The sequence below is a fragment of the Berghia stephanieae genome, chromosome 4 (assembly GCF_034508935.2).
Source record: "Berghia stephanieae isolate SIO BIC M18660-M18661 chromosome 4, UCSD_Bste_1.3, whole genome shotgun sequence".
Lineage (NCBI taxonomy): Eukaryota > Metazoa > Mollusca > Gastropoda > Nudibranchia > Aeolidiidae > Berghia > Berghia stephanieae.
The window spans coordinates 7,081,531-7,108,547 of NC_088363.1; the positions used below are offsets into that span (position 1 = coordinate 7,081,531).

The window sequence follows — 27,017 nt, forward strand, 5'->3', positions numbered from 1 at the left end:
CATGTCTCATTCTATATATTACATGTTGCTGCTGGTCAGAGACTCTTTGTAAAGCGCTTTGAACACCTTTAGTGGATATTACACTATAGATATCCTCTAATTTTTGCTCTTGTTAAATAATGAAAAAAAAAAAAAACTGCCAATCTGACATCTTACATTTGTCTGCCTTCTTGTTTTTAAGTATTATTATCATCATGGATATCATCATGTCTGCCTTCTGGTTTTTAAGTATTATTATCATTATGGATATTATCATGTCTGCTTTCTGGTTTTTAAGTATTATTATCATCATGGATATTATCATGTCTGCCTTGTGGTTTTTAAGTATTATTATCATCATGTCTGCCTTCTGGTTTTTAAGCATTATTATCATCATGTCTGCCCTCTGGTTTTTAAGCATTATTATCATCATGGATATTATCATGCCTGCCTTCTGGTTTTTAAGTATTTTTATCATCATGGATATTATCATGTCTGCCTTCTGGTTTTTAAGTATTATTATCATCATGGATATTATCATGTCTGCCTTCTGGTTTTTAAGTATTATTATCATCATGGATATTATCATGTCTGCCTTCTGGTTTTTAAGTATTATTATCATCATGTCTGCCTTCTGGTTTTTAAGCATTATTATCATCATGGATATCATCATGCCTGCCTTCTGGTTTTTAAGCATTATTATCATCATGGATATCATCATGCCTGCCTTCTGATTTTTAAGTATTATTATCATCATGGATATCATCATGCCTGCCCTCTGGTTTTTAAGTATTATTATCATCATGGATATCATCATGTCTGCCCTCTGGTTTTTAAGTATTATTATCATCATGGATACTATCATATCTGCCTTCTGGTTTTTAAGCATTATTATCATCATGGATATCATCATGTCTGCCTTCTGGTTTTTAAGTATTATTATCATCATGGATATTATCATGTCTGCCTTCTGGTTTTTAAGTATTATTATCATCATGGATATCATCATGTCTGCCCTCTGGTTTTTAAGTATTATTATCATCATGGATATTATCATGTCTGCCTTCTGGTTTTTAAGTATTATTATCATCATGGATATCATCATGTCTGCCCTCTGGTTTTTAAGTATTATTATCATCATGGATATTATCATGTCTGCCTTCTGGTTTTTAAGTATTATTATCATCATGGATATCATGTCTGCCTTCTGGTTTTTAAGTATTATTATCATCGTGTCTGCCTTCTGGTTTTTAAGTATTATTATCATCATGGATATTATCATGTCTGCCTTCTGGTTTTTAAGTATTATTATCATCGTGTCTGCCCTCTGGGGTCTGATACATGGAGCGGGACTATGGTAGTCTCAGACTATAGCAAAGTCTGAGACTTTGTAGTCTAAGACTTTGGGAAGTCAGAGACTACGGAAAGTAAGCTATTCACGGAGTCAGACTTCGTCCCTGACTATCAAGTCTCTGACTACGCTTGCGAAGTCTCAGACTACAGAGGTCAATCTATTTTTAACTGGGGATTCCTCGGAAACGTACCACAACACGTCATAGAAATGTGTTACTTTTCCAGCTGCGCATGCGTCATACGAAGTGGCACAGAAATCATATCTATTTCTTCTTCGTGTTTGTTTTGACCGTTTTTTTTTTTTTTTTTTTTTTTTGTTTTGTTATTGTTTTTTCCCCACAAATAAAAATAGTGTGAGACAAGTTTAGGGGTGTAAAAATTGTTTGAGAATGTGTGTGTGTGTGTGTGTAATGTTTTTAGTAAATATAAATAACGATGGCACTGAAATGATTCTTATCCACGGTGTAGCATTGTTCTAAGTAGAGAGCGGTGGGCGCTGCCTGAAGCATGGGGTCCCGAAAATACTAACGAAAGAGTGATGATGGAGAGGAATCGGTGGAAACAATACAGACAATGGGCGTTTCGGGTACAAATCCTTCGTCGGCACAACAATAAACAAATAAACGTTGAAAACAAATAAGATGAAATGCAGTATAAATTGCATAGTCTGTACTCAACGATGGTTGGAGTGTGAACGAATCGTTAGCGCGGTGTGATAGAAATGAGGCCAGTGAGAGACGTGAAATTTCTAGAAAATAATGGACGATAAAAGACATAAAAGAAATGTAATAGTAGTCGTAGTAGTAGTATAGTAGTAGTAGTAGTAGTAGTAGTAGTAGTAGTAGTAGTAGTAGTAGTAGTAGTAGTAGTAGTAGTAGTAGTAGTAATGGTAGTAGTTGCAATAGTAGTATTAAGTAGTAGTAGTAGTATAGTAGTAGTAGTAGTAGTAGTAGTAGTAGTTAGTAGTAGTTGAGTAGTAGAAGTAGTAGAGTAGTAGTAGTAGTTAGTAATGTAGTAGTAGTAGTAGTAGTAGTAGGTAGTAGTAGTAAGTAGTAGTAGTAGTAGTAGTAGTAGTAGTAGTAGTATAGTAGTAGTTAGTAGTGTATAGTAGTAGTAGTAGTAGTAGTAGTAGTAGTAGTAGTAGTAGTAGTAGTAGTAGTAGTAGTAGTAGTAGTAGTAGTAGTAGTATAGTAGTAGTAGTAGTAGTAGTAGTAGTAGTAGTAGTAGTAGTAGTAGTAGTAGTAGTAGTAGTAGTAGTAGTAGTAGTAGTAGTAGTAGTAGTAGTAGTTGTTGTTGTTGTTGTGTGTTGTTGTGTGTATGTAGAAGTGTAGTAGTAGTAGCAGCAGCAGCAGCAGCATGTAGTAGTAGTAGTAGTAGTAGTAGTAGTAGGTATAGTAGTAGTAGTAGTAGTAGTAGTAGTAGTAGTAGTAGTAGTAGTAGTAGTAGTAGTAGAAGTAGTAGTAGTGGTAGTAGTAGTGAGTGGTAGTAGGAGTAATGATAATAGTGAAAGTAGCACAGCAACAGTAGTAGTGTAGTAGTAGTAGTAGTAGTAGTAGTGTAGTGGTAGTGTAGTGTAGTAGTAGTAGAGGAGGGGAGGAGGAAGTTATTATGAACTGTGTGTTGGGGGGGGGGGGGGGGGGGGGGATCCTGCAGAGTGTTTTGAATGGGAAGATGAGGAGTGTATGTGCGATTGTCGAATCTTCGAGAAAAGTAAAGAAAATAAAATAAACAAAACCAAAAAATAAATAAATAAATAAATAAATAAATATAAATATATAATCAAAAACTGTCGGGTATTCTTGTTCTAATCGCTGTACAATTACTTCCCCCAGCGTAGAGGACATAATATTATGATTTTGAAATTTAGTCTCAGACTACGATATTTACACCTGCTAAATCGCGGGTGTAAATTTCACCCGTTTAGTCCCTCGTTTAGTCTAAGACTTCGCGTAGTCCGGCTTCATGAATATCTTACAACGCCTTTTAGTCTGAGACAACGGATTTAGTCTAGGACTATCGTCGTAGTCCCGCTCCATGAATCAGAGCCCTGGTTTTTAAGTATCGTTATCATCATGGAAATTATCATTGTCATTATTACCATTATCAAATAGGCATTCAGAGCTATTCGGCCTGTGGTGCCGGAGTTTAACCCGCTTTCTATAGCGTGAAACGGACAATAGCAATTTCTAGCTACCATTTGGATGGGACGCTAGTCTAACACACAGTACTTTCAGCCAGATCTAACAGACCCAGCTATCCAATCACTGCTGGTGGACAGGAGAGTCAGAAAAAAATCTCCACTGCACCCGGGATCGATTCGGTCCCTTTACATGTGAAGGGAGTGCTCTACCAATTGAGCTATCAGATACCATTATCATTATCATCATTAACATTATTATCAACACTATCATCTTAAAAAAAGGATACGGCAGTCGAAGCACCCAGACGCCATCAGACGGCAATTCCAAAGCAGTCTCTAGACCGGGATGGAACTGGGGGCAGGGTGGGGGGTTGGGCTGGATGATAGGGTTGGCTTGGACTCGAACTGACGGACAGTTTGGGCTGTCTCTAGGGGTCACGATGAACACTCGCATCATCTGGGCTATACATCCTTTGGGCTGCCTGCTATGGATAAATTGTGTACTCACTTTTACATACAAGCATGTCACGCTCCTTGCTCATTTGTTCTAAATGCAATCACGTCTTTGACAAAAAAAAAGTATAGATAGTTCGAAGATGACGTCATTCAGGTCTTTGTTATTGTTTTTTGCCATCCGCGTTTATGAGTAATACTCACTGAACTGTATTAACCCGACTATAAACGTTCATGGATACACACAGTTTTGTGTGTTGGTCCGTTATACTTCCGGATGGCAATGTTATGAGCTTCTTAGCCAAGCGCATACTATCTATAGCAGCCCAAAGGCCACAGTGACACTAGGCTGTTTGCATGTGGACTGTAAAATGTTATAAACAAAAATGAATATAACTCTCAATAGAAGAACAAAATTCCAAATATGGAACAATTCAGGCTCAAACCCCTTCTTCAGCCAACAACAACAAAAAAAACAATGAAGACATAAATAGATTACTTTGAAACCCAGGTCTGTCAGTGTCAGGGTTATCTAAGTCATGTAATGATGATTCCATTGTTTCTTGTTGTTGGCTGAAGAAGGAATTTGAGCTGAACCATTCCATGTTTGGTATTTTGTTCTTTCTTGAGATTGTTATATTCCTTTTTTGTTTATTACTTTTTTTTACAGTCCACAGCTTCTAGAAGCTTTGGTATCACTTGGACCTTTGTACTCTTACAATTTTCTATCCAGCATTCTGTAGATATACCGACAAAACAGACTTGTTCCCTGACATCTTGAACATTCTGCGGCTATGTGGTCTTGTGGTATGGCACTCGCTTTATGGTCGGAAGGACCTGGGCTTGAGCCTCGCTCAGCGCATAGTGTTGAGTCCTTGGAAAAGGCTCTTTACTCACATTCTCTCACCTTACTTTAAAATGAGTATCTGGCCCTTAACAGTGTTGTCTATGTCGGAAAAATATTGTAACATCACCTAACAGACGTCATGTCTCGTTCTACATGATACATGTTGCTGTTGGTGAGGGACCCCTTGTAAAATGCTTCGAGCACGTTTAGTGGATATTTCTCTATATAAAAACGCTCAAAAGCTCGAGTTAATTTGTAAATTTTGAGAAAAAACTACTAGTGGCTACCATGGACCAACTCTTTAATGATATATCCTAGTAAATGTGCCTGGGACTTCCTATGATAAACAATAGAAGAAAGAGAAGTGAATGAATTCAGTGCCATAAATGAATTCATAGTCTTGATAGGAACAGGAAATACAAAGATTTAAAAAAAACATTCTCCAAATACAACCATGCGTAGATGTGATTCCAATCTATTCATTTCAAAATCCTCTACCTCATTTGGAAATACTAAAGAAAGAGTGAACATGGAGAGGCTTTGTATGGGAAAAAAACAGACAATGGACGTTTCGGGTACAAACCCTTTGTCAGCACAACAATACACAAATAAACGTGGAAAACAAATAAAATGAAATGCAAAATTTTGCATTGGCTGATGAAGAGTTTGTACCCGAAACGTCCATTGTCTGTTTCGTTCCCATATGAAGCCTCTCCATTTTCACTCTTTCGTTAGTATTTTCACGATCACCGGCTTGAGGCAGCCCCTACCGTTTTCTACCTCATTTGGGAAGAATTAATTCATGTTTAGTAGGTACTGCCAAAACATAGAAAAAAAATTTTAATTTCAAATTTTAAAAAAAATTCAAATGATGCTAAGGAATTTTGATTATTTCGTTGGAATTCACATGAACACTTTTCTAAAGACTGTCTTATATCTAGGTCGAAAGGTTTTATTGAGCTAGTTCACGCTATTTAAAATATCAATCTGTATAAGTTTTTGTTTCGCTGTGCTTTTGGTTCATATGGTTCGACCTCACCTAGAAAGCACCTGGAGTCATATGGTGACAGATTGAAAAAGTTTGACGGGGTATAAAAGTTATGAAATATTATCCCATCATGTCACATGTTTGCATATTCCTTTGCATTAACAAAAAACGACAACACATGACGACATACTTGCAGTGACACAGTGTGTAGAGAGGCATATCCATCTGCACCAACCGGCCTGCATTATCCTGGGGAAGAAAATAGAGTCAACAGTTCAGTTAATATGTATAACATACCTTTCACCAATTCATTGTTATTCCAAATATAATTTTTTTTTAACCTCCTCCTTTTCTTCTCTTCTTCTCTTCTCTTCCTCTTCTTTCTTCTCTTCTTCTTCTTCTTCTTCTTCTTCTCTTCTTCTTCTTCTCTCTTCTTCTTCCTTCTTCTTCTTCTCTCTTCTTCTTCTTCTTTTCTTCTTCTTCTTCTTCTTTCCTCTTCTTCTTCTTCTTCTCTTCTCTTCTTCTTCTTCTCTTCTTCTTCTTTCTCTTCTTCTTCTTCTTCTTCTTCTCTTTCTTTCTTCTTCTCTTCTTCTTCTTTCTTTCTTCCTTCTCTCTTCTTCTCCTCTCCTCTTTTCCTCTTCTTCTTCCTTCTCTCTTCTTCTTCTTCTTCCTTCTTCTTCTTCTCTCTTCTCTTCCTTCTTCTCTTCTCTTCTTCTTCTCTTCTTCTCTTCTTCTCTTCTTCTTCTCTTTCTTCTCTTCTTCTTCTTCTTCTTCTTCTTCTTCTTCTTCTCTTCTCTCTTCCTCTTCTCTTCTTCTTCTTCCTCTTTCTTCTTCTTCTTCTTCTTCTCTTCTCTTCTTCTTCTTCTTCTTCTTCTTCTTCTTCTTCTCTTCTTCTTCTTCTTCTTCTCTCTTTTCTTCTTCTTCTTCTTCTCTTCTTCTTCTTCCTTCTTCTCTCTTCTTCTTTCTTCTTCTTCTTCTTTTCTCTTCTTCTTCCTTCCTCTTCTTCTTCTTCTCTTCTCTTCTTCTCTCTTCTTCTTCTTCTTCTTCTTCTTCTTCTTCTTCTTCTTCTTCTTCTTCTTCTCTTCCTTCTTCTTCTTCTTCCTTCTTCTTCTCTTCTTCTCTTCTTCTTCTTCTTCTTCTTCTCTTCTTCTCTTCTTCCTTCTTCTTCTTCTTCTCTTCTTCTTCTTCTTTTCTTCTCTTCTCTTTCTTCTTCTTCTTCTTCTCTTCTTCTCTTCTTCTCTTCTTCTTCTTCCTTCTTCTTCTTCTTCTCTTCTTTTTCTTCTTCTTCTTCATCTTCTTCTTCTTTCTTCTTCCTTCTTCTTCTTCTTCTTCTTCTTCTTCTTCTTTCTTCTCTCTTCTTCTTCTTCTCTTCCTTCTTCTTCTTCATCTTCCTCTTTTCCTTCTTCTCTTCTTCTTCTTCTTCTTCTTCTTCTTCTTCTTCTCTTCTTCTTCTTCTTCTTCTTCTTCTTCTTCTTCTTCTTCTCTTCTTCTTCTTCTTCTTCTTCTTCTTTCTTCTTCTTCTTCTTCTTCTTCTTCTTCTTCTTCTTCTTCTTCTCTTCTTCTTTTTCTTCTTCTTCCTCTTCCTTCTCTTCCTCTTCTTCTTCTTCTTCTTCTTCTCTTCTCTCTTCTTCTTCCTCTTCTTCTTCTTCTTCTTCTTCCTTTCTTCTTCTTCTCTTCATCTACTTCTTCTTCTCTTCTTTCTTCTTCATTCTTCTTCTTCTTCTTCATCTATCTTCTTCATCTTCTTCTTCTTTCTTCTCTTCTTCTTCTTCTTCTTCTTCTCTTCTCTCTTCTTCTTCTTCTATTCTTCTTCTCTTCTCTTCTTCTTCTTCTTCTTCTTCTTCTTCTCTTTCTCTCTTCTTCTTCTCTTCTCTTCTTCTTCTCTCTTCACTCTTCTCTCTCTCCTCTTCTTCTTCTTCCTCTTCTTCTTCTTCTTCTTCCTCTTTCTTCTCTTCTTCTTCTTCTTCTTCTTCTTCTTCTTTCTTCTTCTTCTCTTCTTCTTCTTCTTTCTTCTTCTTCTTCTTCTTCTCTTCTTCTTCTTCTCTTCTTCTCTCTCTCTTCCTCTTCCTCTTCTTCTTCCTTTCTTCTTCTTCTCTTCTTCTCTTCCTCTTCCTCTTCTTCTTCTTCTTCTTCTTCTTCTTCTCTTCTTCTTCCTCTCCTCTTCTCTTCTTCTTCTTCTTCTTCTTCTTCTTCTCTTCTTCTTCTTCTTCTTCTTCTTCTTCTCTCTTCTTCTTCTTCTTCTTCTTCTTCTTCTTCTTTCTTCTTCTTCTTCATTCATCTCTTCCATCTTCTCTTACTCTTTCTTCTATTCTCATTCATCCTCTTCTCTCTCTCTTACTTCTTCTTTCTCTTCTTCTTCTTTCTTCTTCTTCTTATCTTCATTCTTCTTCTTTCTTCTCTTCTTCTTCTTTTTTCTTTTTCTTCTTTTCTCTTCCTTTTCTTCTTCATTATTCTTCTTCATCTTTTATCTTCTTCATCTTCCTTTCTTCTTCACTTCCTTTCTTCTTCATTATTCTTCTTCTTCTTCTTGTCTTCTTCTTCTTTTCTCTTACTTCTCTTCTCTTCTTCTCTTCCTTTTTCTCTTCTTCTCTTCTTCTTCTTCTTCTCTTCTTCTTCTTCTCTCTTCTTCTCTTCTTCTCTCTTCATCTTCTTTCTTTTCTCTTCTTCTTCTTCTCTTCTCATTCTCTTCTTCTTCTATCCTCTTTCTCCTCTTCTCCTTTCTCTTCTTCTTCTCTTCCTCTTCTCTTCTCTTCTCTCTTCTCTTTCTCCTCTTTCTTCTTCTTTTCTTCTCTTCTTCTTCTCTTCTTCTCTTCTTCTTCTTCTTCTTTCTCTCTTCTTCTTCTCTTCTTCTCTCTTCTTCTTCTTCTTCTTCTTCTTCTTCTTCTTCTTCTTCTTCTTCTTCTTCTTCTTCTTCTTCTTCTTCTTCTTCTTCTTCTTCTTCTTCTTCTTCTTTCTTCTTTCCTTTCTTTCCTCTTCTTCTTCTTCTTCTTCTTCTTCTTCTTCTTCTTCTTCTTCTTCTTCTTCTTCTTCTTCTTCTTCTTCTTCTTCTTCTTCTTTCTTCTTCTTCTTCTTCTTCTTCTTCTTCTTCCTTCTTTTCTTCTTCTCTTCTTTCTCTCTTCTTCTTCTCTTCTTCTTCTCTTCTTCTTCTTCTTCTCTTCTTCTTCTTCTTCTTCTTCTTCTTCTTCTTCTTCTTCTTCTTCTTCTTCTTCTTCTTCTTCTTCTTCTTCTTCTTCTTCTTCTTCTTCTTCTTCTTCTTCTTCTTCTTCTCTTCTTCTTCCTCCTCTTCCTCTTCCTCTTCTTCTTCTTCCTCTTCTTCTTCTTCTTCTTCTTCTTCTTCTTTCTTCTTCTTCTTCTTCTTTCTTCTTCTTCTTCTTCTTCTTCTTCTTCTCTTTCTCTTTCCTCTTCTCTTCTTCTTCTTCTTCTTCTTCTTCTTCTTCTTCTTCTTCTTCTTCTTCTTCTTCTCTTCTTCTTCTTCTTCTTCTCTTCTTCCTTCTCTTCTTCTTCTTCTTCAGCTTCTTCTTCTTCTTCTTCTTCTTCTCTTCTTCTTCTTCTTCTTCTTCTTCTTTTCTTCTTCTTCTTCTTCTTCTTCTTCTTCTTCTTCTTCTTCTTCTCTTCTTCTCTCTTCTCTTCTTCTTCTTCTTCTTCTTTCTTCTTCTTCTTCTTCTTCTTCTTCTTCTTCTTCTTCTTCTTCTTCTTCTTCTTCTTCTTCTTCTTCTTCTTCTTCTTCTTCTTCTTCTCCTTCTTCTTCCTCTCCCTCTTGCTATTCTTCTTCTTGTATTTCGTTGACCTCTTTCCAAAAATTTTCTACAGAGAAGACCTACAAATTGTCTCTGTCGTCTGCCTGGAATATAGTAATATATATATATATATATATATGTCTTTATTGTTTTTAGTGTTGGCTGAAGAAGGTTTTAGAGCCCGAAACGTTCCGTGTTTGGTATTTTGTTCTTTTTTGAAGCTGTTATATTCATTTTTTGTTTATTACTTTTTACAGTCCACAGCTTCTAACAGCTTTGTATCACTTTGACTTGTGTTAGTGTTAGGGGAGTTAACCAAAATGGCAACCATCAATTCCAGTATCCTTAGATACAGCGAAACAAATAATCAAAATAAATAAGAGAGAAGAATGGATGAACAGTTGGGAAATTTAAACCCTTCAAAACTTCAAAACACTGTCATCTTCACAGACTCCAAATCGGTTCTCCAAGCTCTAGATTTAGATAAACTCTCCTCAGCCTTCAATAGTGAAGATCTCAACTAGACGAATTCCTTACAACACACAGAGTAGACTTATCTCTCCAGTGGATACCGGGACATTCAAATATACCAGGAAATGACAATGCAGACAGACTAGCCAGACTGGGATCAACATTTTTACTACCATCAATTCCAGTATCCTTAGACACAGCGAAACAAATAATCAAAACAAATAAGAGAAAAGAATGGATGAACAGTTGGGCAATGAGCACCACGGGTAGATGTATGTTTAGCCATATGACCACTCCTAAAAAGACTGATAGCCTAAATAAGCTCAGAAGACACCAGCAAAGCAACATCTTTCAACTAAGAACATAACACATACCGCTCAACTGCCATATAAGCAAAATTACAAAAGACACGTCCCCTTCCTGCCCCCTATGTCAACACCCCAATGAAACAGTAACACACCACTTGCTTGAATGTCAACCTCTTGAAGACCTGAGATGCACATTCCTCCCATCAAATCCAAGCATCAGTAACATACTTTATAGTCACCTGGAACAACTACAAAAGACGTCTAACTTCTACGTCATGGCACAAGACTGAAGAGCTAGAGCTTAGGTGGTCGCTGGTTCGGATAAGTAAGTAAGTAACCAAAATGGCAAGTCCTAAATGAGGTCAGATTGTCCAGTTATCAAGGGTCAACTAAGGGGTCAAACTACTCACCTTGACACTGCTATTTGCCGATACTTTGATAATCTTATCAGGTCCACTACAGAAGAATCGATGTCCCCTGGGGCATTCGTATTCCATTCCGAGGTAAACACGCACTGTGGTTTGAATTTCTGCAGAGTCCATTGTCACTAAATAAAGTCAAAGAGAAGAGAAGGAGAAAAAAGAAGCTCAAAAATTTGCATGATTCCGTGTAAGAAATTTTATTAAATAATAAATAAAAGATTTAAAATTGACAAATATTATGTTAAATGGCTTGTAATTTCTTGAAAGTATTATGTTAACAAAATAAATAAATAAATATAAAATAAATTTACCTTTATTCATCCCATGGGGGAAATTTGTCCCTAGGGTCTATTCCAAGGGAAGGCTGGAATAAACCAGGCATCAGCCACAGTGCAGCGCTGCAAACTGAGGACGACTGATTTTTTGGGATGTTTTTTTTTTTTTCTTGTATTTTTCTTTCTTGCTTTGTCTGGCACCTTTCATACACAGTTGTTCAGTTCTTTATCTTACACCGGTGCCCACACCTTAATTTCTTAATTTGGTATTTATCTCCACTGTCTTCCGGCACTTTCCTACTCATTTCATTCCTTGTTAAAATAAATACTTCTTTACATTTGTGCAGCTACGGGGTCTAGCGGTATGACACCTTTGGATCGGAAGGTCCTTGGTTCGAATCCCACTATGAGCAGTGAATGGTTGAGTCCTTGAAAAGGAATCTTTTCTCACATTCTCTCACCGTACTCTAGAAATTGCTATTGTCCATTTCATGCTGAAGAAACCAGGATAAACTCTGGTTGTAAGGACTGGGTGGCTCTGAAGGATTAGTAATTCTGATTTTATGAAAATTTGTGAGTTTTTAAGGCTTTTACGGCGCTTGCAAGACATTAAGGTCATGTCAGCGCCAGTAAAAAGGAAGAAAATGGGATAGTAAAAAGTTCTAGAATTACAATTAGAGCACAAAAGAAAAGGTGAGACAAAGGGGAATTGGTTCAAATAGGGAACAGATGTAGTTTCCAAGAGCACACCGTCAAAGTACTTAGTTTGAGATCAACTAAAAGTCTCATCCAGACACAAGCACAGGTCCCAACTAAGAGGAATACACTCAAATGTTTTCAAATCATATAATATAATATGTAAACTAAACATAATACAATGCATATCAGAGAGATGATTTACAAGATGATCTCCCAAAACTATAACTACACATTCGACTGTTTCCCTCCCAGCCAAGGCCTCCGGTCAGAGTCTGGACAAAACTAAGTAATCCCATTCCAAGGCAAAGACAGGGAACAATTGTAAACGGGAATGGGGGGGGGGGAATAGAAGACAAAGTATGTACCTCCCAGCCCACAATGGGAGGTCAGGATCCCCACCCAGTATGAAAATTTAAACGGCATTTTACCCATGAATCTGTACATTTTGAATGAACTTCAAAGATTCATATTCCTTTCTCAGCATGTGACATCTTTTGTCCAGCAACTAGACACACACATAAATTATCCTAACAAAAGAGTGAAAATGGAGAGACTTTGGATTAGGAACAATACAGACAATGGATGTTTGCATTTTATTATATTGATTTTCCATGTTAATTTGTTTATTGTTGTGCTGACAAAGGGTTTGTACCCGAAACGTCCATTGTCTGTATTGTTCCCATCCGAAGCCTCTCTATTTTCACTCTTTCATTAGCATTTTCACGATGTGCGGCTGTGTGGTCTTGTGGTATGACACTCCCTTTCGGATCGGAAGGTCCTGGGTTCGAGGCTCGCGCTCGGCGCATAGTTGAGTCCTTGGAAAAGGCTCTTTACGCACATTCTCTCACCGTACTCAGGTGTAAAATGAGTACCTGGCCGTTAACAGCGTAGTCTTAGTCCGAAAAATTGTAAAACCGCCTGACAGGTGACATGTCCCGTCCTACATGTTAAATGTTGCTGTTCACCAGGGACCCCTTGTAAAGCGCTTTGAGCATATTTAGTGGATATTGCGCTATACAAAAGCTCAATTTCTTTTAATTTCTTTCTTTCACGGTCCCAGGCGTCAGGCAGCCTCTGTCACTCTATACATATATCACATCATCCTTACCTTTAGATAACTTCCTCTGCTGTCGCTTCTTTGGCCCAAACGTCTCCGTCACCGAAGGCCACTTTTCCCTTGACTCATGCTTGACCAGGATGTCCCAGGGCAGCAGAAAACTACTGCCAGGGAGGAACCCAGGCATATCTAGACCTGGAATTGAAATCAAAGACAATAATATGTCATCATCATCATCATTGCCTTTTTCACCCTGGTTCAGGGTATAAGCCACAGACAAACAGTTTCCATCCTTCTCTATCCTGAGATAACTTTTTAATCTCATTCCATGTCTTACCACTTCTCTGTATATAAGCTTCTTTAATTCTTTTCCATGTTCCTCGTGGCCTTCCCCTTGATCTTCTGCCCTGAGGGTTCCAGTCCAATTGCCTGTATCTTCTCATCTCAGTAACTTGAGAGCTTTTTCCTGCTTCATACATGGTGCGAACGTTCCACCATGCAATTCGAAGCTGCTTGTTTGGCGAAGACATCATCGGGTCAGCAGAGTCCTTTCGGCTTTGTCTGTTGTCCTTCATAAATTCTGTCATTCCAGAAACTCTTCGGTCGCCCAAGCTAAAAAAAGGATTTGGTTTGTCTGTCTAATATGTGTGTGGCGCTATTTTCAACTCTGTCACATTAAACATGAAATGATTATTGAACCCAATTGTTTAAATAGCTACTCATGTGAGCACAGGAAAGTTGAGCATAAACTGCAACTCAGAGATGAAGTGAGTAGAAAAGTGCCAGAAGACAATAAAGAATAAACAATTTTCGTGGCAGTGATGGGGTTTGAACCCGCGACCTTATTGGTACGACAACTCTGCCTGGCCAGTGAGAGCATGACTCTACCGTATGAGCCATCCACGAAAGAACGTTCTCACCGGCCAGGCGGAGTTGTATCAATAAGGTCGCGGGTTCAAACCCCATCACCGCCGCGAAAAATATTTATTCTCTATTGTCTTCTGGCACTTTTCTACTCACTTCATCTCTTGTTGTTACCAACATAAGTGCCTGCTCCACTCACTTTTCTGAATTAAAAACTCAGAGTCGCCAATTCCGTAGGCAACAATTTATTGAACTTTGACACCAACACATAGAACGACTCCTTTCTGAGTGCTGAACTCCAGTGAAAAGACATCATATACCGATATTTACTTTTTTTTTCAGTTTAGCAGGTGATTTGAAAATATACCGCGGGTTTATAACATATTGAATTTCGTAAAAAATATACAGAGAATTGAAAACCTAGTATGAGGGCTCTTTCAGAAATAACCGAAAAATGTCCATTGCTCAGCAACCAGTGGAGATTTTTAAATTCTGTAAACGACATGATATTCCTTATTTCCTGACGGATATTCCCAGAAATTATGAAGTGCATCATTTTGCACAATGAATTTCTAGACGATTTTAAAGATGGCGGCCCACCTTGAAACTTGGTCAAAGGAGGAAATCAGAGCTGTCATACGTTTTTTGAACGCCAAAAGTCTGAATCCTACCGAAATTCATAAAGAACTTCAGAGTGTATATGGTGAGCATGTTATAAGCCATCTATCACTGGTGTAATTTTTTTGAAGCCGGCCATTCCGACTTGACAGACAGGGAAGGGAGAGGGCGTTCGATAACTGCGACGTCAGAAGACAATGTGAAGCGAGTTGATGAGCTTATTCGTCAAGGCAGGAGGTTGAAACTTCATAAAATCACAAGCAGTCTTGAAATTTCGGAAACTTCTGCCCATAGAATTGTATTTGATGAACTTGGCTACAGAAATGTCAGCGCAAGATGGGTTCCTAAGCAATTGACAGACAATCATAAAGAACAAAGATTGGACATCTGCAGGGAACTTTTGAGAAGAAGCAAGAGCTCATGCAGGGTTCACGGGCATACTGCCAATGCCGGTGGAGACTTTCTAGGGTACGATGTGACTTTTCTTGACAGCATAGTCACCGGTGATGAGACTTGGTTGCACCATTGCACCCCAGAAACAAAGCAAGATTCGATGACATGGAAACATCCATCCTCACCTGTCGCGAAGAAATTCAAAGTCATGCGGTCAGCAAAGAAAATAATGGGAACTGTTTTCTGGGACAGTCGTGGTGTTATTCTGTTCGAAACCTTACAACCTGGGAAACAATCATTGCTGCAAGGTACTGCCAAACTCTTGACAAGCTTAGGGAGGCCATTCGCAGAAAGCGCCCAGGGCAGTTGACCAACGGGGTCATTTTGCAACACGACAACGCTACACCCCACACAGCACGAGTGATGCCAGGTTGGCTAGAGAAATATGGATGGGGGATTTTGCCACACCCACCACACAGTCCAGACCTCGCACCATCTGATTATCACCTTTTTGGGCCACTGAAACGTGAGCTGGCAGGAAAGCGCTTTGATGTCGATGAAGAGCTTGTTGACCATGTGCGGAAATGGCTACAAAACCTTGACGGAAATTTCTTCCGAGAAGGTATCTATTCCATGGTGTGGCGTTGGCAGAAGTGTGTCGACAGACTTGGCTGTTACGTAGAGAAATGAAGGATGAGTCAAGGTATGAACATGTGCAAGGATTTTGTTGATAGCATAAAAAACGCTGATTTTACAGGCATTTTTCGGTTAATTATGAAAGAGCCCTCGTACAACTGAAGTAAAAATCTAAAACAAATTTAATAATGCTTACAATCCCCTCAGCAAAATGTTTACAAACGGAAAATGAACGGGAAATTTTTTTTAAAAAGCGCAATTTTTACATAAAGTTCTCAGCAGTGTTAATTATCTTACTGGATTCGGTACTCACCAATGACGTGAGAATAGAATGAAGCAGGTCCGAGCCGACACAGGGAAAAGGAGGAAAACTTTGGCAGTAAACCAGAAGGTGACCTGGTATGGATCATACTGGATAAGTATTCTGTCGTGCTTATCTGGCGTAGCGGTGGGGCTTTATCTGTAGATAATAAGCGTGAGTGAGAGGCGACAACCGCATTAAAAAAGAAATATTTTTAAAAAACTGTTGTATCACGGGCTGTGATAATGAGTCATCTATCCAATGTTTTGACATGAACAGAACATGAAAAAGTGTGAATAAAGAGAAGACAGAGCAGAAACAAAGATACAAGAAATGACTATTCTCTCTCTCCCCCTCCCCCCCCCCCTCCCTCCCTCTCCCTCTCCCTCTCCCCTCCCATCAAAGAAAAAAAAAAAATCATCTTGTCTCCACTGGGGATCCAAACCTGATTATTTGGGATGGTGTATTGTATTTCTCTCTCTCTCTCTCTCTCTCTCTCTCTCTCTCTCTCTCTCTCTCTCTCTCTCTTTCTCTCTTTCTCTCTTTCTCCCTCCCTCCCTCCCTCCCTCCCTCCCTCCCTCCCTCTCTCTCTCTCTCTCTCTCTCTCTCTCCTCTCTCTCTCTCTCTCTCTCTCTCTCTTCTCTCTCTCTCTCTCTCTCTCTCTCTCTCTCTCTCTCTCTCTCTCTCTCTCTCTCTCTCCTCTCTGCTCTGCTCTGCTCTGCCATGCACCTTTTTCATACACACTGTTTTCAGACTTCTATAAAACACCAGAGTCTGCCCTTCCAGTTTGACATAAAAAGACAACATCAACAATTCAGTCATTCAAAAAAATGATGGAAACGATTTAGCATTCATCAGACTCAAATGAAATTATTGTAAGTTAGCGTTTTAGTAAAATAATCACAAGTGAAGAAGAATCAGCATCATTAATCTTTGTTTGGAAATTTTGCTTTACGTGATGAATTTAGTACTTTCAAAAAACAAACAGAAAAGAACTCTGCCTCCCTGTAAGCAAGGGGATCCTGATAGCTTAGTTGGCAAAATACTTGAGATGACCTTGGGTGACGTCCACCCAGCAGTGATTGAGTAGCTGGGTCTGGTGGAAAGTACTTTGCGAGATACAGTGTCCAGCAAGCAATTGCTATTGTCTTTTTAAGGCTACAGAAACCAGGTGAAAGTCAGGCTTCAGAAACCAGGACAAAGTCAGGCTACAGAAATCAGGATAAAGTCTGGCTTCAGAAATCAGGATAAAGTCAGGCTACAGAAATCAGGATAAAGTCTGGCTACAGAAACCAGGACAAAGTCAGGCTACAGAAATCAGGACAAAGTCAGGCTACAGAAATCAGGATAAAGTCTGGCGTCAGAAATCAGGATAAAGTCAGGCTACAGAAATCAGGATAAAGTAAGGCTAAAGAAACCAGGATAAAGTCAGGCTACATTAACCCAATGGCCATGAAGACCTTAATTCTTTTACCCATATCCAAAAGCAAACAATTACCTACCTTGGGGGCTCATAGCTCACTTGGTAGACCACTCGCAGAGGGACCAAGATCGATCCTGGGTGCAGTCCAGATATTTTTGTGACCCCTCTGTCCACTCTCTGTCCAACCAGCAGTGATTGGGTAGCTGAGTTTGCTAGATCTGGTGGAAAGTACTTTGCGATAGATTAACGTCCTATCCTAAGGAAAGCAAGCAATTGCTATTGTCCAATTCAAACCATAGAAACCGGGATAAACTCTGTCTCTGTGGGCCCAATAGATCTGGAGGACTAATTTTACTTTTACAATTACCGTCTGATGAATTCCCATCCTCTTTCCTCATCCCAGAAGCAACGTCCTCCGCTGTAGAAGAATCAGCTCCATCCTTGGAAGACTGGCAGCTTTTCTCTCCTACGGGACTGTGAAGACTTTGACTCAGCTTGGCAGGGGGATCAATGGTTGCTGCGTTGGATTGCTGGTCTGTGTGAAAGAAATCATGGAAAAACAGATAACATCAACGATAGATGAACTCTTACACCAGCTCACTATCTCTGGCAGACGTAAACATTATCATTGTAAGCATCTCACTGGCATCAGGTTTTATAACTCACAACTGTGATCTGTAGTCTTTCAATACACCTCCATTTTCTTTTACAAATGATTTTATCATCTTTAATTGTTGATAAAAACAATATACTTAAACTAAATTCATGTCTTTTTAATTTACATTTTATCATTATCTCAAGACGAGTAATAGGGGTACATTGGCCAGACATAATCAGAAAGGAGGTTGTATATGACAGATGCAGAGTACAACCAGTCAGTACCCGAATAAAGAAACAAAGATGGAAACTGTTCAGACACGTGCTCCGACGAGATGGAAATATTCCAGCACAAACCTCGATGGATGTTTACTTCAAACAAGGAGTCAAATACAGAGGGCGTACACCAACTTCACTTCCAACAACATTGAATCAAGATCTCAAAAAATATCAAATATATTTAGAAACAACAACCAAACAACTGATTTCAACAACACAAGGAAACATCCAATTGCCTCAGCACCTTAACACACATGATGACATTCAAAAGCTAAGAACACTTGCACTCGACAGAGATTTATGGAAACAAATTACTAACTGGATACTAGAAACACACTCGAAGTCACACACACATTCACGACAAGCGCCCATAGAGACAGCACAGCCACATTCATTCATTCCTATCTCATACAATAGACATGTATCATACAAAATAAGTTATATATTTTTATGTGTTCAATATCAATTTCAAAGAAGAACTTTTACTATTATGTATATTTTTATTTGATTTCTCATACTAAATTGCTTTATAAAATTATGTAAATACACTTTATAACGCATATTCATTAATTCTTGTAATTCACGTTTGTAAAACCAATTTCCTTATGGATGAATAAAGTTTATTTATCATTTATATCATTTATTATTATTATCTCTATTTTTTCTAGAGCAAGATACTCAGTCCCATGAATCCCTTGTAAAGCACATTGAGCATATACGGTGGACATTGAGCTATAAAAATGCTCATGGCCCGTGGCTACTTTGTGACCCTGCACTGTGACTGACCCCTGGTTTATTTCCATCTTTGAGACTTTGTGGTCTAGTGGTAAGACACTCGCTTTCGGACTGGAAGGTCCTTGATTCAAGCCTCACTCTGCGCATAATTGAGTCCTTGGAAAAGACTCTTTAAGCAAATTCTCTCATCATACTCAGGTGTAAAATGAGTACCTGACCATTAACAAATTGTCTCTGTCTGAAAAAAATTGCAATATTGCCAAAAAGCGTAATGTCCCGTCCTACCTGTTAAGTGTTACTGTTGGTCAGGGACCCCTTGTAAAGTCCCTTGAGCACATTTAATGGATAATGCGCTATATATAAAAGCTCAATTTTTTTATTTTTAAAAAAAATTTTCTTAAGATGGACCTTTAAAACGAAATTTACCATGAGGGTGAATAAAAGAAAATCATTAAGAGCCCTAAGGCCCATGGAGCAGGTTTATCCTGGATTTTATAGATTAAATGGACAAAAATAATTGCTTGCTGCCCTTTGGATAGGATTCTGTTCTACTGCAAAGTGCTTTCCACTAGATCTGACAGACTCAACTACCCACTCAATGCTGGTTGGACAGTGGGTCAGTTAACAATGTTGACATTACCAAGAACCGATCCCGGTTGCTTTGTGTGTGACATCATTGCTCAATCTACTGAACTTTCGGGACCTCAAGGATGACTAGAAGGAATGTTCAAAATTCGTCGTTTTCAGAGGGAAAAAATAGAAGTCACTAAAATTAACTTTACAAATGAATATTTTACCCTCTTCAGTATTAAATATGCCTTTAAAACCCTGAATAGATGGTTTGTGTCACCAATGTTTTCTTTTTAACACGTTGTATTGAATCAAAAATGTCTATTTATTTCTGCTGTTGAAGCCAATAATTCATATTTTTACTAATATAATAAAATAAACAATTTTTAAAAATTAAATAAAATTCCCTTTATTCATCCCCAAGGGGAAATCTGTCTTTAAGGTCTATTCCAATGGATGACTGGAATAACCCAGGCATCAGCGCCGCAACGTGAGATGACTTGCTCAAGGCCACACAACGAAGCAGGTAGTCGAACTCGGTACCTTTTGGGTACGAAGCAAAGACCGTACCGCTGAGCCACGCTGCCGGTCTGGTTAAAACTGATCATTACCGAGACTCAGAGCCCAACTCAAATCAGACAGAGTGGAGAAGGCGTCGTTTTTGTTTTAGGTTCTAATTTCCTTTTATGGTATGTTCTACTGTCTTTTTTGCATTCCCCATATTTACCCCTCTTTTTCTCTCCCACGGGAGAAGAAATTGGGTTTTTTGTATGAGTTAACACTCCCTCGGGAGATGTTATGGGAACTGTTTAAGTTTTCTCCCTCGCGGGGGTAGAAAGTTCCCTGTTCAAATCTTCAACTTTATCCGTTTATTTGAAGTAATTCTTTTTTTAAAAAATTTCTCAAAAGTTTAAATCATTAAGCACCACTTTCACAGTTGTTAATAATATACTCCACTGGGAATTGATATGTCACAGGTCTAATAACAGATTAAAAATCCAATAAGAATAAGGAAAATTAACACAATGGTTTGCATTAAATAGACAAAACAAAACGCGTCCAGCCTTCTTGACAGTCGAACGTGAACTGACAGTCACGGCGTGATTCTTCATTTGTAACCCAATTCGGAATTGGGGTAGGAGGTAGAGTGATCATTACCGAGACTCAGAGCCCAACTCAAATCAGACAGAGTGGAGAAGGCGTCCATCTTTTGGCTTTCTGCCCCGTCCTGGCCCCCCTGCTGTTGTTGTTGTTGTTGTTGGTGGTGATGAGTAGGGTCCAGTCGGTGTTGTGACTGGTGTCCGCTGGATTCCGACGGCTGCTGCGGTGTTGTATGATGAGACACGGGGCTGGGATCCGATGTGGAGGTGACAAACACGGGAAGAGAGATGTGATCCAGATTTCCACAACAGTTGACCTCCATGTGTTCGTAGAACGTGTGATTTGCATACTGGATTGGATGTCAGGAAGAAAGAGAAGAAATTTATATATATATATATATCCAAGGCTGAAGGTTCACAGGGTTTGTTTTTTTAAATAAATTTTTTGAGCTTTTATATAGTGCAAAATCCACTAAACATGCTCAAAGCGCTTTACAAGGTGTCCCATGGCCAATATCAACACTTAACATGTAGGACACGACATGATGCCTGTTAGGCGATATTACTTCTTTTTTTTTTCGGACAGAGACAACAATGTTAACGACCAGGCACTCATTTTGCACCTGAGTAAGGTGAGAGAATGTGAGTAAAGAGCCTTTTCCAAGGACTCAATTATGCACAGAGCAAGGCTTGAATCCAGGACCTTCCGATCTGAAAGCGAGTGTCCTACTGCAAGACCACATAGCTACACATTTATTTAGGCAATCTGCCGATGGCCATCTTAGATCAATACAGATTTTATGTTTTATGTTTGTTTTTAATGGTTTTACAGTGCTTGTGATAAATTTAGGTCATTTCAGCGCCAGTAAAAAGCTAGCTAATCTCATTAGCTTTTTGTTATGATCATTTTTTAAGTTAATCTCTCTCCACCAATTACTCAGGCCCACAACGCTTTTCTCTTTCATGAACATATATTGTCACTTTTTACCAAAAAATGCATCGCAAGGAGAGGAGGGCAAGGTGGTCAAATTTTTTTTTATACACATTGTGAAACAATCAGACAGGTGTACAGAGCCCGTACATTGGTCTCCAATACAAAATTACATTTGTGTTATTACAGTTATGCAGCAGAGTGGTCATTCCTTAACAACAAGAAATGTTTGTTTGTTTGTTAATAAGGGTATGACGGTGCTTGCAACACATTAAGGTCATATCAGCGCCAGTAAAAAGGAAGAAAATGGGATAGTAAAAAGTTCTAGAATTGGTTCAAATAGGGAACATATCATCTCCCAAACTATAACTATACATTCAACTGTTTCCCTCCCATCCAAGGAACCTCGGCCAGGGTCAGGACAAAACTAAGTAATCTCATTCCAAGACGACAGGAAACAATTGCAAAATGGGTATGGGGGATAGAAGACACAGCATGTACCTCCCTGCCCACTATGGGAGAAGAACAAGAAATGAAGTGAGTAGGAAAGTGCAAGAAGACAATAGAGAATTTCGTGGCGGTGATGGGGGCTCGAACCCGCAACCTTACTCTGCCTGGCTGGAGTGATTGTGACTCTACCGTATGAGCTATCCACCACTCCAAAAAAAAGTGGTTTCAAACTCTATGTCTATCTTGAGCCTCTCTACCCGACTTCTTGAGGTCACAATTCAACACACACCTTATTCCTTAAGGCACACTTATGAAATATTTATTGGCAAAGTGTTTGTGAGATGATTGAGTACACGTGTTGTCGCTGTGATCCCTTCAAGTCTTATCATCCAACTATCAATCTGCTCTACCCCTCCCTTCCACTCCTCTCCCACTGAGAATATACAAAACAAAATAAATCTTGAGCCGTAGTGTATAGAATAAATCCACTCGACATGCTCAAAATGCTTTACAAAAGGTTCCTAGCCAACAGCAACACTTAACATGCAGGATAAAACATGAAGCCTGTTAGGCTATATTACAATTTTTTTCCAACAGAGAAAATGCTGTTAACGGCCAGGTACTCATTTTACACCAAAGTAAGGTGAGAGAAAGTGAGTGAAGAGCCTTTTTCAAGGACTCAACTATGCACCAATTAGAGAGGGGCTCGAACCCAGGACCTTCCAATCCAAAGGCAAGCGTCATACCACAAAACCACATAGCCAGAAAAATCCACGAATAATCCCCATCTCTGTTATAGACAGGATGAAATTGACATCCACAATTCTTTGTTGTGTAAAACTGTCCTTTGGGTGATTGGTTCTCTCTGAATTCTCTCACTCAGACTATTAATGTTGAGGGTTATTCATAGTTTTGTGTGTTGTCAACATTGCTCTGATGGGTAGAACATGTGAGTATTTTACTCAAATGTATATCACTAATATAAAATAATATGGACATGAACATGTGAGAAAATTTCCGATTACCTTGTGAGAAAATGGGTCCTCCTTGTCAGCCTGTTTCCTGCCACAGTTACAAGCCGATCGGGTCTTCAGGCCGCTACAGTGGTCAGCCACTGGGACGCCATCGTTGGGTCTTTCAATGGGTTCATACGGCAGATAGTGACGCTGAAAGAATTGGTCAAGAGTTATTCTGTATGTCCCACCGATAGATAAAGCTACAACTATGTCAACACTGTTCAAAACACCTTCATCTCGTGACATAGACCACAGATATCCCTAGGACCACAGGTATACCCTAGAACCACAGATATCTCTAGGACCACAGGTATACCCTAGGACCACAGGTATACCCTAGGACCACAGGTATCCCTAGGACCACAGGTATACCCTAGGACCACAGGTATACCCTAGGACCACAGGTATACCCTAGGACCACAGGTATACCCTAGGACCACAGGTATCCCTAGGACCACAGATATACCCTAGGACCATAGATATCCCTAGGACCACAGGTATACCCTAGGACCGCAGGTATCTCTAGGACCACAGATATCCCTAGGACCACAGGTATACCCCAGGACCACAGATATCCCTAGGACCACAGGTATACCCTAGGACCACAGATATACCCTAGGACCACAGGTATACCCTAGGACCACAGGTATACCCTAGGACAACAGGTATACCTTAGGACCACAGATATCCCTAGGACCACAGGTATACCCTAGGACCACAGATATCCCTAGGACCACAGGTATACCCTAGGACCACAGATATCTCTAGGACCACAGGTATACCATAGGACCACAGGTATACCCTAGGACCACAGGTATACCCTAGGACCACAGATATCTCTAGGACCACAGATATCTCTAGGACCACAGATATCCCTAGGACCACAGGTATACCCTAGGACCACAGATATCCCTTGGACCACAGGTATACCCTAGGACCACAGATATACCCTAGAACCACAGATATACCCTAGGACCACAGGTATACCCTAGGACCACAGGTATACCCTAGGACCACAGATATCTCTAGGACCACAGGTATACCCTAGGACCACAGATATCCCTAGGACCACAGGTATACCCTAGGACCACAGGTATACCCTAGGACCACAGATATCCCTTGGACCACAGGTATACCCTAGGACCACAGATATACCCTAGGACCACAGGTATACCCTAGGACCACAGGTATACCCTAGGACCACAGATATACCCTAGGACCACAGGTATACCCTAGGACCACAGGTAGACCCTATGACCACAGGTATACCCTAGTACCACAGGTAGACCCTAGGACCACAGGTATACCCTAGGACCACAGATATACCCTAGGACCACAGGTATACCCTAGGACCACAGATATACCCTAGGACCACAGGTATACCCTAGGACCACAGGTATACCCTAGGACCACAGATATCCCTTGGACCACAGGTATACCCTAGGACCACAGATATACCCTAGGACCACAGGTATACCCTAGGACCACAGGTATACCCTAGGACCACAGGTATACCCTAGTACCACAGGTAGACCCTAGGACCACAGGTATACCCTAGGACCACAGGTATACCCTAGGACCACAGGTATACCCTAGGACCACAGGTATACCCTAGGACCACAGGTATACCTAGGACCACAGACATCCCTAGGACCACAGGTATACCCTAGGACCACAGATAAACCCTAGGACCACAGGTATACCCTAGGACCACAGATATCCCTAGGACCACAGATATCCCTAGGACCACAGGTATACCCTAGGACCACAGGTATACCCTAGGACCACAGGTATCCCTAGGACCACAGATATCCCTAGGACCACAGATATCCCTAGGACCACAGGTATACCCTAGGACCACCGATATACCCTAGGACCACAGGTATCCCTCCTATCTATAATCAAAAGAGGAACATTGTCTTGGTTTAATCGTGTTTCTCGCCATAAAACATTGGCAAAAACCATCATGCAGGGGATCTTGTCTCGAGGGAGGCAGAAGAAGACGATGGCAAACCAAGTGCTGGATGGATCATGCAGAAATGCCAACTACTAAGAATATTTCATAGAAATACAAATTTTTTGGGTCCTAATTGACAATGATATAAAGATCTTTAATTCAATAAACTTCTTGAAAACAAACTTTTGTTGCCAGAGATAGAGTATAAAGGATTTCAAAGCATTTATTTAATGTAATGAAACACAAATTGGTCATTTATTAATGGTAGTTAGAATGTCTACTATGTTGTTTCCCCTGAAAACTACGAATTTTTCCAATTCCACATTGGCAGATGTGGATAGTGTAAATGAATGGACAAGGATGGAGATTGTTTGTTTTTGTTTTTAAGGGCTTCACAGCGCTTGCAACACATATAGGTCATATCAGCGCCAGTAAAAAGGAAGAAAATGGGATAGTGAAAAGTTCTAGAATTACAATTAAAGCACCCGAGAAAAAGAAAGACATAAGGGAACTCGGAACAAATAGGGATCAGATGTAGATTCCAAGAGCATACCCCCAATGTACTTAGTTTGAGATCACCTATAAGTCTCATCTGGACACAAGCACAAAATCCAACAAAGAGGAATACACTCAAATGCTTACATTATACATTAAAAATAACAAATATAATACATAACAGAGAGATGATTTACAAGGAAAAAAATATAATCTCCCAAAACAATAACTAGGCATTTGACTCTTTCCCTCCCAGATAGGACTCCGGCCAGGGCCAGGACAAAGCCAAGTCATCTCATTCCAAGACAAAGACACAAAGCATGTTGGAAAACAGATTTAAGGGGATAGAAGACACAGTATGTACCCCCCTGAACAACTATGGGAGGTCAGGAAGGATGGAGACATCCCAACACTAATGAGGATAGCTGAAGACAGACCTGGACAGCCCTTTCTGCAACGTCATTTGTCACATCTCCTCAATGTCCAGCTTGGACAGGAGAATGAGGTCAGGTGCGGCCATGTGGTCTTGTAGTATGACACTCGCTTTCGGATCGGAAGGTCCTGGGTTCAAGCCTCATTCAACATATAGTTGAGGTCTTGGAAAAGATTCTTTACTCACATTCTCTCACTGTACTCAGGTATAAAAAGAATACCTGGCAGTTAACAGCGTTGTCTTTGTCGGAAAAAATTGTAATATCGATTCACAGGCGCCATGTCTCGTTCTACATGTTACGTGTTGCTGTTAGTCAGGGACCCCTTGTAAAGCACTTTGAGCACGTTTAGTGGATAGTACGCTATATAAAAGCTCAATTTGGAAAGCTCAAACTGGAGGTGGTTTTTACAAACAATTCATTCTTCATTCAACACTTTATAAACTTTTTTAAGGCACAAACAAAGCCTACACTATTTTCTGCTCTTCCATACTATCAATATATAATGATTTTTAAATTCAAATTAAGAAATTAAGGAGCAGGCACCAGACAAAGCAAGAAGGAAAAATACAAGACAAAAAAAAACATATAAAAAAATCAGTCTACCTTGACTGGGGATCGAACCTAAGACATTCTGATTACCAGTAATCAGAAGGTCTGAGGTTCAATCTCCAGTCGAAGTAGACTGATTTTTTCGGGATGGTTTTGTTTTCTTCTATTTTTCTTTCTTGCTTTGTCTGGCACTTTTCATACACCACACTTGTTCAGATATTATTATTATTTATTCTAAATTCACCTGCATGGTACACAAGTTTCCTGACAGTGAAATGGCCTCACACTGCTGTCGTCCAGCCTTCCAGTAAGACTCACACCACATCTCTAGCTCACACAGGTACTTGTTAAAGGCCGGGCCACGGGCATATTGGGAAAACATGCGCTTTGCCTTGGCAAGCTGGTGAAGGGGGGAAAAAAAAAATCTAATAAACGGTTGTTACATTTTGTTTCCACAATTGCTGAAGCAAAAAAAAAAAAAAAAAAAAAAGAAAAAGAAAACAGAACTAAAGGTAGAAAAATATAAGATAAGCAAATAAATAAAATAAAATGGGGAAAGGTTTTAACTCACTGTTTTACACACACACTCACACACATACAATATATATATAACAGTCGTACTATCCCTCTTCTAAAATTTGCAATCTCTGCCTGGAAGAAAAATTCTACATCATCACAAAACTGAACATGGCAACACTCATTAGAAGAAACGAACAAACATCCTCAAGCAGACATATAAAAAAAAAAACATCTTTTATGTAATTAAGAACCACCATAACCACGAAGTCGAAAAAGTATGAAAAACACAACAATCTACTTTCACTTTCACTTCCTGATAAGAGCGAATGCTCGACACAATATTGTAGAAGTTTATCATAATCATACTTGAAATATTTTAAAAATAACTCATTTTATCAAAAAGTTGTTTAAAAAAATATGT

General features: G+C 39.2%; 1 protein-coding gene across 2 annotated transcripts in view; it reads right to left on the reverse strand.

The window, feature by feature from the left end:
* LOC144969958 (nonsense-mediated mRNA decay factor SMG8-like) overlaps positions 1 to 27,017 on the reverse strand; it is a 60,323-nt gene that overhangs the window by 2,723 nt on the left and 30,583 nt on the right. The window contains exons 13-21 of one of the 2 annotated variants that reach the window (XM_078909065.1): positions 26,322 to 26,477; positions 22,652 to 22,792; positions 20,304 to 20,595; positions 17,332 to 17,499; positions 15,554 to 15,700; positions 12,781 to 12,924; positions 10,687 to 10,823; positions 5,951 to 6,009; positions 3,760 to 3,954 (exon numbers count right to left, since the gene is read on the reverse strand). In XM_078909065.1, the coding sequence (XP_078765191.1) occupies positions 3,760 to 3,954; positions 5,951 to 6,009; positions 10,687 to 10,823; positions 12,781 to 12,924; positions 15,554 to 15,700; positions 17,332 to 17,499; positions 20,304 to 20,595; positions 22,652 to 22,792; positions 26,322 to 26,477 (1,439 nt within the window). Of the gene's footprint in view, positions 1 to 3,759; positions 3,958 to 5,950; positions 6,010 to 10,686; positions 10,824 to 12,780; positions 12,925 to 15,553; positions 15,701 to 17,331; positions 17,500 to 20,303; positions 20,596 to 22,651; positions 22,793 to 26,321; positions 26,478 to 27,017 lie in introns of both variants that reach the window. The other variant, XM_078909064.1, reaches the window with a different exon arrangement.